The sequence below is a fragment of the Phoenix dactylifera genome, unplaced genomic scaffold, assembly GCF_009389715.1.
Source record: "Phoenix dactylifera cultivar Barhee BC4 unplaced genomic scaffold, palm_55x_up_171113_PBpolish2nd_filt_p 001210F, whole genome shotgun sequence".
In the NCBI taxonomy this organism is placed as follows: Eukaryota; Viridiplantae; Streptophyta; class Magnoliopsida; order Arecales; family Arecaceae; genus Phoenix; species Phoenix dactylifera.
Genome location: NW_024068545.1, coordinates 81,793 through 93,968, shown reverse-complemented (window position 1 = coordinate 93,968; position 12,176 = coordinate 81,793). Strand labels below are relative to the sequence as shown.

The 12,176-nt window shown below is 46.3% G+C and overlaps 2 protein-coding genes across 2 annotated transcripts; one reads left to right on the top strand and one right to left on the bottom strand.

The window, feature by feature from the left end:
- Window positions 1-1,427: 1,427 nt before the first annotated feature.
- On the bottom strand, window positions 1,428-2,210 carry LOC120108186. Its single transcript, XM_039121756.1, has one exon. The coding sequence runs from the start codon at window positions 2,208-2,210 to the stop codon at window positions 1,428-1,430; it is 783 nt and encodes a 260-aa protein (XP_038977684.1).
- Window positions 2,211-2,421: 211 nt separating this feature from the next.
- Window positions 2,422-11,840, top strand: LOC108510736 (uncharacterized mitochondrial protein AtMg00810-like). Its single transcript, XM_039121754.1, has 2 exons — window positions 2,422-2,436; window positions 11,100-11,840. Exons 1-2 carry the CDS (start codon window positions 2,422-2,424, stop codon window positions 11,838-11,840), a joined length of 756 nt encoding a protein of 251 aa, XP_038977682.1.
- The last annotated feature ends 336 nt before the right edge of the window (window positions 11,841-12,176 follow it).

The following is a 12,176-nucleotide window of genomic DNA, read 5'->3' as shown; positions in this document are numbered from 1 at the left end:
TGCGCCCTTTTTGTACACCATCTCATAGTCGTAGCCGAGAAGCTTCGACACCCACCTCTGCTGGGCTGGAGTATGTATGCGCTGCTCAAGAAAAAATGGAAGGCTCTGCTGATCAGTCCGAATGATGAATCGGCGGCCGATAAGGTACGGCCTCCACTTTGTGACTGCATGGATGACCGCCATCATCTCCCTCTCATATGTGGACAGCAAGCGGGTCCTAGGGGACAACGCCTTGCTCATGAAAGCAATTGGCCGTCCCTCCTGCATCAAAACAGCACCAATGCCGGCACCGGAAGCATCGCACTCGACTACAAATGGTTTGGCGAAATCGGGTAGTGCCAAAACCGGGGCCGTCGTCATGGCTTCCTTGCTATGCTGATCAGTCCGAACGATGAATCGGCGGCCGATAAGGTACGGCCTCCACTTTGTGACTGCATGGATGACCGCCATCATCTCCCTCTCATATGTGGACAGCAAGCGGGTCCTAGGGACAACGCCTTGCTCATGAAAGCAATTGGCCGTCCCTCCTGCATCAAAACAGCACCAATGCCGGCACCGGAAGCATCGCACTCGACTACAAATGGTTTGGCAAAATCGGGTAGTGCTAAAATCGGGGCCGTCGTCATGGCTTCCTTGAGCTTCTCGAATGCTTCCGTCGCTGCCTCGGTCCATCTAAACTCGCCCTTTCGCAGCAACAGGGTCAGTGGCGCGGCGATCTTTCCATATCCCTCCACAAACCGGCGGTAATAACCGGTTAGTTCCAAAAATCCTCGCAGCTCCTTTTGGTTCTTGGGTAGCGGCCACTCGGTCATGCAATGTATCTTTGCTTGGTCCGGCTCCACACCTGCAGCAGAGATGACATGGCCTAGGTACTCGACCTTCGGCTCGGCCCATAGGCACTTGGATCGCTTTACCTTCAATTGATTTCCGCGCAGAATTTTCAGCACTTCTTCTAAGTGCTCTAGGTGCTCCTGCCATGAACGACTGTAAACCAGTATGTCATCGAAGAATACAAGGACATACCGCCGTAGTAGTGGTCTGAATATGTCATTCATGAGCCCCTGGAACGTCGCTGGTGCATTGGTGAGGCCGAACGGCATCACCCTGAACTCATAATGGCCATCGTGTGTCCGAAACGCCGTCTTGCGCACATCTTCGGGCCTGACACGGATCTGGTGGTATCCGGCACGGAGATCAAGTTTGCTGAAGTATTCAGCACCAGCAAGCTCATCCAACAGCTCCTCGATGACTGGAATCGGATACCGGTCCTTAACGGTGATCGCGTTAAGTGCCCGGTAGTCGACGCAGAATCGCCACGTCCCATCCTTCTTATGTACCAGCAGCACCGGCGATGAATATGAGCTTCTACTGGGCTGAATGATGCCGCTCTCCAACATCTCTCGTACCATCTTTGAGATCTCCTTCTTCTAAACGTGCGGGTAGCGGTAAGGCCTCACATTCGCCGGTTCTGCTCCCGGTACAATCTCTATGTGATGATCGTGCTCCCTCTCGGGTGGAAGACCATGAGGCTCCTCAAATAAATCTGCGAACCCCTGTAAGAGAGCAGCCAAATCAGTAGGTATACCTGCCTCCGTCGTGGTCTCCGTCGACAGAGGTAAGAGCTGCATCAAGTAGCTGTGCGCGTCGGGTCCGGGCAAGCCGACTAGGGGCTGAAGTGCAGCCCTTGGGCTAGGCCGAATGCCATCCAATCTAACTCGCCGTCCGCTCCGTCTGAAAGTCACCCACATCTCGGCGAAGTCGAATGTAACCGGGCCAAGACTCTGCAGCCACTGCGTACCAAGGACCAAATCAGCTCCTCGTAATGCCAACGGATAGAGATCGAGCTTGAATTGGCTGCCCTGGATCGTCAAAGTGATGCCTCGGCATATGCCCTCTGCCCTCAACGTGGCTCTGTCACCCAATGCCACGTCGAAGCCCAATGTCGGCTCTGCTATGAGACCGATCTGTTTGACGAGCCTCTCATCCAAAAAATTGTGGGTGCTGCCCGTATCTATGAGGATACGCACCACACGTCTTTTGATCATGCCGTCCACGCGTAGCATTTTCGGTGTCGCCGATCCAGAGTAGGCATGTAATGAAATCTGAGGTGGCACGTCCTCTTCCTTGGCCTCTAAATCTTGGGGCTCATCCTCAGCAACCTCATCACCATCTTCAGCCACGGCCTCGTCCTCCAATCCGTCGATCAACATCACTGCTCCGACGGGCCGCGCACACCGGTATCTCGGTGTAAATTTCTCGTCGCAGCGAAAACATAGGCCTTTTGCTCGACATTCCTCCACTTGTGCTGGTGTCAAGGTCCTCCCGGGTGGACGCTCAACCCTCTTGACGTCACCTGACAAAAGAAGAGGGGTCCTCGGCCCTGTGTTGGCTGCTGCAACCGTCGGCGCTCTCGGCTGGCCGATGGAGCCCCCTGCGGTTTGGCCGGCCCGGGGGTTGGTCCAATTGCCCCGTGCCGCTGATCGAGTGGTCTTGATCTTCTCTTCCACCATTAGGGCCAAGTCAAAGGCATCCTCCAGAGATTGTGGCCGCAAAGTCCTCACCTCGGCTTGAATGTCGACACGAAGTCCTCCGAGGTATACGCTTTTCAGCGCGGAGTCACTCCACCCCACCACTCGGTTGCTGATCCTCTCAAACTCCTCTTGAAAGGCTCTAACAGTAGTCTTTTGGGTGACCCTTGATAGCATAGACTGGAAGTCATCATACTCGGTAGGGCCGAAACGCCGACAAATTGCTGCAGAAAAATCCTCCCAACCGTTGAAAGGTCGGGCTCGGTCGGCGGTTTGAAACCATCGCAGGGCGGTCTCTTCTAGGTGAAAAGATGAGATCAATACCTTTTGGTCCTCCGCTGTGCCATGGTAGTGAAAGAACCGCTCAGCTCGATACACCCAATCGAGAGGATCGCCGTCTTTAAACTTGGAAAATTTCAGCCTAAGAGTCAGTCCGCGATTTCCTCCCTCTCGATCTCCATTACGGTCCCGATCTCGTTCATATCCTCGGCGTGGGTACTCCCCCACACGCTGGTTCCTCATCTGAAAATTCTGGATGGGATCATCCTCCATATCCGACCCGTCGTCGATGCCAATCGGGCTCATCCCCCGAGCCCTAGCGCGTGCGCCAATCGGTATGAGCTCGGGTCGAGGTCTAGGTCGATCTTCTCCTTGGTCCAGCCGCATCTCCTCTGGTGGGTTGGGAAGGAGAGGCTCACGAGGAGGGGGTCCCCTCCGTCCTGGTCGTCCATGGGTAGGGGCCGGAGATTCCACCCGGGTCCGATGCGGAGCTCCCCCCGGTGGAGTTTCTTGCCGCTGATTTAGCAATAGTTGCAACATCATCTCAATATGGCGTTGCGTGGTATCCATCTTCTCCATCAATTGTTGTTGGCTCTGCTGCATAGTTGTTTGATTCCCACGCAAGAACTCCAAGACACGGTCGGTGGAATCAAGATCGGGTCTCAGGTCCGCCGGGGCCGCGGGTGATCGCGAGCCTTCTTGATGTGGGTCGACGCCCCTTGAAGATGCCGCTTCTTGCTGCTTCGAGGTTGTAGAGCGGGTGTTCACCATCTTCCAAGGCCAAGGATTGAACTGCTCTGATACCAAATTGATGCGATCCGATAGAATTTGATCCGTATCCCAAGATTCTTGACTCTTCTTGATTTCTGGAAGGGTAGATCCGACCTGATTGCAGACATGATTTCTAAAGATCCGTCCGTCAGATTGATCTCAATTTTGGATATGTTGTAGATCTCTGCGTTAGCTTTCCAGCGGTAGGTCGTGGGTCTAGAGATGACATCAGGATCTTAAGATATCAGCCTCCGACTGATGACTACGTAGGAAAGGACGGGCTGAAAATCCAACGGGAAGGAGTTGTTTGTAGAAGGTGGAAGGGATCAAGGAGGGGAGGAAGAAGAGGGAGGAGGTGGCTGGCCTCTCGGGACAGAGGTGGTGCAGCCGGATGAAGGAGGGGGCAGCGGCCTTGGACGGCGGCCTAGGGAGAGGAGGAAGGCGTCGCAAGAAGAGAAGAGAGAAGGGAAGAGAGTTAGGGCAAAAGCCTTTCAATCAATTTTTGCATACTTAAATAGGTGCTCACCACATCTATTTATAGGTGGCTACCGGACCCCTTAACTTGACTTGATCTAATTGAAATCAAGAAACAACTAAACCCAAAGCGACTCTAATAAAGGCCAAGTCGGCTAACCCGAGCAAGGCTATGCTGAAATAAAATTAACATCAAGGACTCAAAAGCAAAAATAACCAAATGATTAAGTCTGAGGCGGTCTAGTGGATCCAACCGCATCAGAAACCCAAAGGCTGTTCCATATAGATATCTTCATCAAGATATCCATTCAGGAAAGCAGTTTTCACATCCATTTGCCGGATTTCATAATCATGAAATGCTGCAATGGCAAGCAATGTTCGGATGGAATTTAGCATGGCTACAGGTGAAAAGGTCTCCTGATAGTCAATGCCTTCGCGCTGACTATACCCTTTCGCCACAAGCCTTGCCTTATAGGTCTCTACCTCTCCATCCGAACCTATCTTCCTTTTGTAGATCCATTTGCATCCAATAGGTACAATACCTTCTGGTGGGTCTACTAAGGTCCAGACTTGGTTGGAATGCATAGAGTCTAACTCTGACTTCATAGCTTCCAACCATTTTTCGGAATCGATATCAGATATCGTCTCGTTGTAGGTTTTGGGATCCTGTATGTGATCCCTATCTCCCACTAGGAACATTTCCTCGGTATCCTCTTCTATTATACCTAAGTATCTATCGGGAGGATGGGAGACCCTACTAGATCTACGAGGTGGTCGAGGGACATCGTGTACTGGCTCTTTATGAATGGGTTCAATAGGATCCATGACTCGTTGCTTTTCAGAGACTTTCTCTTCAAGCTCAATTTTCCTCCCACTGCCTCTATCAAGGATAAACTGATTTTCCAAGAAGATGGCATGACGGCTCACAAACACATTGTGATCCTCTGAGATGTAAAAATTGTATCCTAATGACTCTTTAGGATATCCTATAAAACGAGCACTTATGGTCCTAGCCTCTAACTTGTCTGCCTGTAGTCTCTTGACGTGGGCCGGACATCCCCAAATCTTGAGATGACCAAGACTTGGTTTCTTACCATGCCATATCTCATACGGTGTGGTAGGAACGGATTTAGAGGGAACTCTATTCAGTAGATATACTGCGGTAAGTAAGGCATCTCTCAAAAAAAAAACATAGGTAAATCAGTGAAGCTCATCATGGACCTGACCATATCCAATAGGGTCCGATTCCTCCTCTCTGACACCCCATTGAGTTGAGGTGTATCCGGAGGTGTCCACTGTGAGACTATGCCGTTTTCCTTGAGATAGTCCCGAAATTCCCCACTAAGGTATTCTCCTCCTCGATCTGATCGAAGAGCCTTAAGAGGTTTTCCAGTTTGTTTTTCTACTTCATTCTTGAACTCTTTGAACTTTTCAAAAGATTCAGACTTGTGTCTCATAAGATACACATACCCATACCGTGAATAATCATCGGTAAAGGTAATGAAGTAAGAATAACGTCCCCTGGCTAGCACATCGAATGGGCCACATACATCTGTATGTACTAGGATAAGTATTTCAGTGGTCCTCTCCCCATGTCCTACAAAGGGCAGTCTAGCCATTTTTCCTTGAAGACAGGACTCGCAAACTGGATATGACTCGAAAGTCAATGAGCCGAGAAGCCCATCTTTATCCATTTTGTTCATCCTATCCTCTCCAATATGGACAAGTCTGAGGTGCCATAAATATTTTTGGTTTATCTCATCTCTGGATCTTTTGGATCCTTTGGCACTCACTTCTTGCTCGGTAACATTCACAGATACATCCATATGTAAATGATAGAGACTGTCGATCATGAAACTACGTGCAACTATTTTATTTCTGAAATAAATAGAACAGCAGTCTTTGTCAAATATAAAAACATGACCTTCCTGTGCTAGACATGAAACAGAAATTAAATTTCTGCTAGCAGCAGGTACATAATAGCAGTCTCTAAGTAATAAACTAAATCCAAACGGTAGTCCCAGATGGTAGGTGCCCACAGCCACAGCAGCAACGTTTGCCCCGTTGCCAACCCGAAGGGTTACCGCACCTTCCGCCAGCCTTCTACTTTCCTTTAGACCCTGCATGGTAGTGCACAAATGAGCACTAGAACCAGAATCTATAACCCAACTAGAAGTAGAAGAAACCGTTAGATTAGTTTCAATAATGAGCAAGTCTATACCTTTTGAAGGTATGTCACCTTTCTTGTTCTTCAGGCTCTCGAGGTATGAAGGACAGTTTCTCTTCTAGTGGCCGTCGACATTGCAGTGAAAACATTTTTCTTTGTTGTTAGCCCTTTTCTTTTGAACTTTCTTCTTTGGCTTCTTGTCCTTTTTCTGCTTCTTAGCAGGCTTCTTTTTCTTCCAAGTAGACTTTCTCTTGGAACCAGAAGTCAACTCAGCAGCAAGGACATTGCCCCTTGAACCTTTCAAAGCTCCCTCAGCAGTTACCAACATATTTATTAGTTCAGTCTTAGTGCATTCAATCTTATTCATGTGGTAGTTTACTATAAACTGACCAAATGAATCAGAAAGTGACTGTAGGATCAAATCCACTTGTAATTCCTTGTGCATGTCCATACCGAGCTTCTCAAGCTCCTCCAGATTCTTGATCATAGTCAGACCGTGATCATGGACAGACTGCCTCTCGCGCATCTTCGTTTTGAAAAGCCTCTTGGACACTTCAAAACGAGCTGTGCGACTCTGCTCACCATACAACTCTTGCAGGTGTGCCAGTATGTCCCTAGCAGTCTTCATATTTTCATGCTGGCATTGGAGTTCATTTGACATAGATGCCATCATATAGCATTTTACTCTAATGTCATCATCCAACCACTTTTTATGCATCTCACGCTGAACATCAGTAGGACGTGTTGGTAGTATAGGGATATCTGAATCGAGTATGTAGCCTATTTTCTCACAGTCCAAAACAATTTTGAGGTTTCTAAGCCAGTCTTTGTAATTGGTTCCGGTCAGTCGGTTGGTCTCAAGAATACGGGTCAAAGGGTTTGAAGCTGACATTGTATCTGTAGAGAGTAAAGATTCTAGTTAGACTTTTGTACTTGATCCTAATCTGTTCTAAGGTCTTTTAGAACAAATGTAACTCCCACTATTTTCTCGAATCCCTCACACTCCCCTGGTAGGGAAACGGAAATCCCACACGACTAGGGTTTCTAGTGGGTACTGCGGTCCCACCAATTTACATGCCACCTCACCTAACAGTTATTGGTGACACATAGATTGATGAATGTACAACTCTTGTACAATGCTTCTCAAGCATGTTGCAGTGTAACTTGGTCTCTAAGCCATAAAAACCTCACCTAACAGTTATTGGTCTCATTTCTTAGTTAAGTCAGACCCACCGTATAACCGTAGGAATAAAGTCGTCATTGGGTCCTCACCTAACAGTTATTGGTGCCCAACCCCACCTTTACCCTACAACATCTCATGTCTATAGAGAGGTCTAGCCCCCCGATGCAACTTAACCACTGTGTCCAGCCGAGACAAATCAACATCAGAAAGGCCTTAGCAGCTCTACTACAGTGGAAGACCAATTGACTTAATATTGGTTAATCTGGTCTTAGTGTTTGCAACTTGAGCTCTTCATAAGAGGTAATCGAACAATTGGCCAGGTAAGCAGGTGGGAGGCTCCCCTTACTCAGAGAGTAAGGTCCTAATTAAGTAACCACCTTTCATGCTTTCCTAGACACCAATTAGATCAATTAATCTAATATGACTTGCTCATGTCGGTTCACTCTCGACTTGATTGAGGAGGTTTTGATTTAGGTCTCAATTGAGTTTGCTACATCACATGTAAACCTATCTACCCGACTCACATTCACATCACATGCAAACGGCACATTGCAGGCAGTTATAATCGCAGCAATAATTAAAGCTAAACTTTAAATAGGTGATGATCATGGATTCTAGTTAGGTCGTATTACAAGCACATGCACGTCAATCGATCAACTGGTCTTCAACTCTTGAATTGGTTCCAAGCCTCCTTGATCCGATCCTTGATCAACTCTTGATCCAATCGCCATCAACCGCTTAGATCACCTGTTCATCTCATGCCTAGTCTTCAACTTGATCGTTGACGTACATCACATCACACAAATACAACCAGATTGTAAAATAAAAATAAATTACATCTCCTTTTAGGAGGCACGCAGGCCTCTCAAAACATCAAATAAGATGCATGCAAGCATCTGAAAAATTACATGACATTGCAGATCACATCGCAGGTCATTACATTTGATACCAAAAGGGTTTAAATCCTATGATCATCACCATATGCAACAATTATAATTTTCAGATCTGAAAACTAACTGATTATATCATGACATAGGTTGCTGATCATGCTAATCATGATTCTAAACTTTGTAATCTCATTAACAACGCAATTAGAATCATCATTTTATCACATAAAAATCAGCATGTAAAATCAGCACCCCTGAAAAATCTGCATGCAGAAATTTTCAGCATGCATGATCATTCAATTTTCAGATCTAATAAGCCTTTAGATAATTAATTCTTACCTTAATCTACGAAGCCTAGGCTCTGATACCACTGTTGGAAACCCGCCCATGCCGCTGATATTTCAAAAAAATTCAGATGGCAGCGGAATCGGCATAAGTGGGATCGACGTTCATCGCAATGAACGTTGTTTCATGAATCGTTCGTAGTTAGATAAGAATTAAAACTTTTTAAACCTTTAGGAAGATCAGATCTTCACCTTGTGCGGGTAGATGATCACCGCAAACTGAAGTTCGTGGTCTAGGATGAAGGTTTGCTTGAAGCCGTTCAAGTGTCCGGCCTCTACGAGTATCCACACGAAGCAGTGATCCGATCAAATCTCTCTTGTCTTCCTGGAGTGCTAGCTCCCTTGCAAAGACTTCTTTTGATGGCTGATTTCCTCTCTTTCAATCAACCCTTGATTGTGCTTGAGAGGAGGAAGAAGAAGGATGAAGAAGAGGAAGAAGAAGAATCCCCACGCAGCCTTCTTTCTTTTCCCTGCATTGGAAGGAAGAAGGGAGGAAGAGGATGCCGCCAACACCTTTGGCTTTTATCTTCCTTGGTTGCGGCTGAACCAAGAGGAGAGGAGAGGGAGGCGTATGGCAAGGAGGAAGAGGACTTCTTCTATGCCCTAGGTGCCGCCCACAAGTCCCTTTTTATAGACATGTGGAGCTCCTAACATTTAGGAGTTCTTGATGTCTTTCCTAAGAGGGGGGCGCCGTCTCTTCTCCCTTCTCCACGTGGAAAGGGGAGGGGCTTATCCCCTTCCTCATGGTAAACCCTAATCCATATTAGGTAGGGATTGGAATGCCCTAATGTGGTCAAGCCTTAATCCAATTAGGCTTAGCCCAAGGGTGAACCAATTTGGATCCAATCTAGGTAAGTCCTAATCCAATTAGAACTTAAATCAATTTTGACTCAATTGAACTCTTCAATCCTAATCCAATTAGGAGTCTTATTGATTCATTAGATTAATAATTAATTGTGACTTAAGAAACCCTAATCCAAATTAGGACATATATAATTTTAGTCCTAATCCAATTAGGACTCTATTTGAATCCGAAGTCCTAATCCGATTAGGACTCTAGAAATCCTACTCCAAGTAGGAATCCAATTTTGATTCAAAACTCCTAATCTCATTAGAATTGCAGGAATCCTATTCCAAGTAGAAATCCCAGTCCTACTCCAACTAGAATTCCCAGTCCTAATCCAATTAGGACTCTAGGAATCCTACTCGAAGTAGGACTCTTGTTTCAAGTCCAATTAATTAATTCCCTTTGTTCCTTCTTCAACTGAATATCAATCGAATTGATTGCTTGTGATTCATAATCACTTTTCAACCATCGGATCGGTCAATACTTCTAGTGTGTGTGACCCCATAGGTTCTACTCTAACTGGTAGTGAGATATATTGTGATCTCTATCACTATATCATTGAAAACTCCTTTCAATGGGTTGGAACGATTCTATCTCAACTCATTAGGGTTTATCGATCATCGAGATAATCCCTGTGAGTCCCACCATCCACCAGTGACACCTAGCAGTATGTAGTGGCTACCCAGTAGAATAGAAAGATGAACCTCTAGGTGCAGTTACCATGTGATACAGTCCTACTATCGTGGATCCCTACAGGACGGAGGTCATGGACAACTCGTCAAACCCCATCGTCTGTCATATGTCAAGATTTATTCGACTCGAGTTCGATAGTGGAAGACTCTTTCTCCACTTTATATTACTGCCCTGGCCAAGGTCTTAGAACTCAGTCTAACAAATCACATAGGATCACTCCTCTTTCTATCAAGGTCGATAGATTCCTTGTAGGTGCATACCCTACTCCTACAGTGAACCTACTGCAGCCAATCTACACTGCATGGACCCATATGGCTAGAGACCATGTATGTGTGCAGTCAAACTATAATAACCTCACTGTGAGTAGCCAAAGCACCGCAGGTCAAAGGACCAGTCACACTACTGCAATATCAAGCAAGTCACTGACGAGTGGATAGACATCCAAGTGACTTCTTGTCTTGGTCACGCTCAGTACCCTTGTTCTCTAACAAGCACCTGCACTATCACTTCAGTGTCCCTACACTGTGGACTCAAGTCTCGTCCATCCAGAAGGAAAGTGATCTGTGCACTGGTCGGATCGATCACCGTCCTCGTGATGATCCATTGATCAGGAGTATTTAGAAATTAATCACCAATGATACATGGCTCAAATTCTCAACTCTTGAGAATATGTATCATCATCTTATTAATTTCTTGGACGATTCATAGACACATAAATAATATGAATGAAAAGATGCCTTTTATTTATTCAATAATAAATAGTCAAGTACAAAATTATGTCCCTAGAATTAACAATGTGTCAGCCAGATTGGCTTCTAGGGCATACATCTAACAGTAACCATGTTTGCAAATTGAAGAAGGCTCTCTACGGGCTCAAACAAGCTCCCAGGCAGTGGTTTGCTACCTTCACATTCTTCCTGGTTCAGCTTGGGTTCACAATCAGCACAGCTGATCCTTCGCTTCTCTTATTTCATCAAGACTCCATTTTTGTCTATGTCCTTGTATATGTTGATGACATTCTTATAACAGGAAATAGCAGCATTGCAATTACCAAGCTTATCTTTCAACTAAGTGATCAATTCAAGATTAAAGATCTTGGAGTTCTGTCCTACTTCCTGGGGATTCAAGCCCTCTACTCAAATGCTGGAGTTGCTCTCAATCAGTCCAAATATGCTCAGTCTCTTCTGCAGAAGGCTGAGTTATCAGAGTGCAAATCTGTCTCTGCTCCTTTATCAACCAAGCAACAATCTTCGGCGATCTCTGCACCATTCTCTAACCCGGAGCTCTTCCGAAGCCTGGCCGGTTCACTTCAATATCTTACTATCACCAGGCCAGATATTACCTTTGCAGTCAACTGCATCTGCCAGTTCATGCATTGCCCTCTTGAGGTTCATTATCAAATGCTCAAACGGATTCTCCGTTATATCAAGGGATCAGTAGGTCACTCACTTCATTACACACCTGGCTCATTAGATCTCTCTGCATTCAGCGACTCTGATTGGGCAGGGGACTCATCTGATCGGCGGTCCACCACTGGTTATCGTATATTCCTTGGATCAAACCTCATCTCATGGATCGCTAAGAAACAATCCACTGTTGCACGATCCTCTACTGAAGCTGAATACAGGGCATTGGCAATCACCACATCCGAAATCATCTGGCTCTGACGACTTCTTCATGAGCTGCAACATCCGGCTACTACATCCATAGAATTGTGTTGTGACAACATCTCCGCTTTATCTCTAGCAACGAATCCAGTCTTCCATGCTCGCACGAAGCATATTGAGGTTGACTATCACTTTGTGAGGGAAAAAGTTCAGTCCAAGGAAATTCGTCTTGCTCATATCTCCACTGAGGACCAACCGGCAGACATCCTTACCAAAGCCCTTCCTGTTCAACGGCATCTTCGCCTCTGCACCAAGCTTCGAGTTCTACCCACGAACTCAGCTTGAGGGGGGATATTAGCTCATCCATCATGTATTTGAGCAGCACGGTTAAAACGT

Bases quoted from the DNA above. Each gene is read 5' to 3' on its own strand.
- LOC120108186 (XM_039121756.1), bottom strand. From the start codon at position 2,210: ATGTTGATCGACGGATTGGAGGACGAGGCCGTGGCTGAAGATGGTGAT.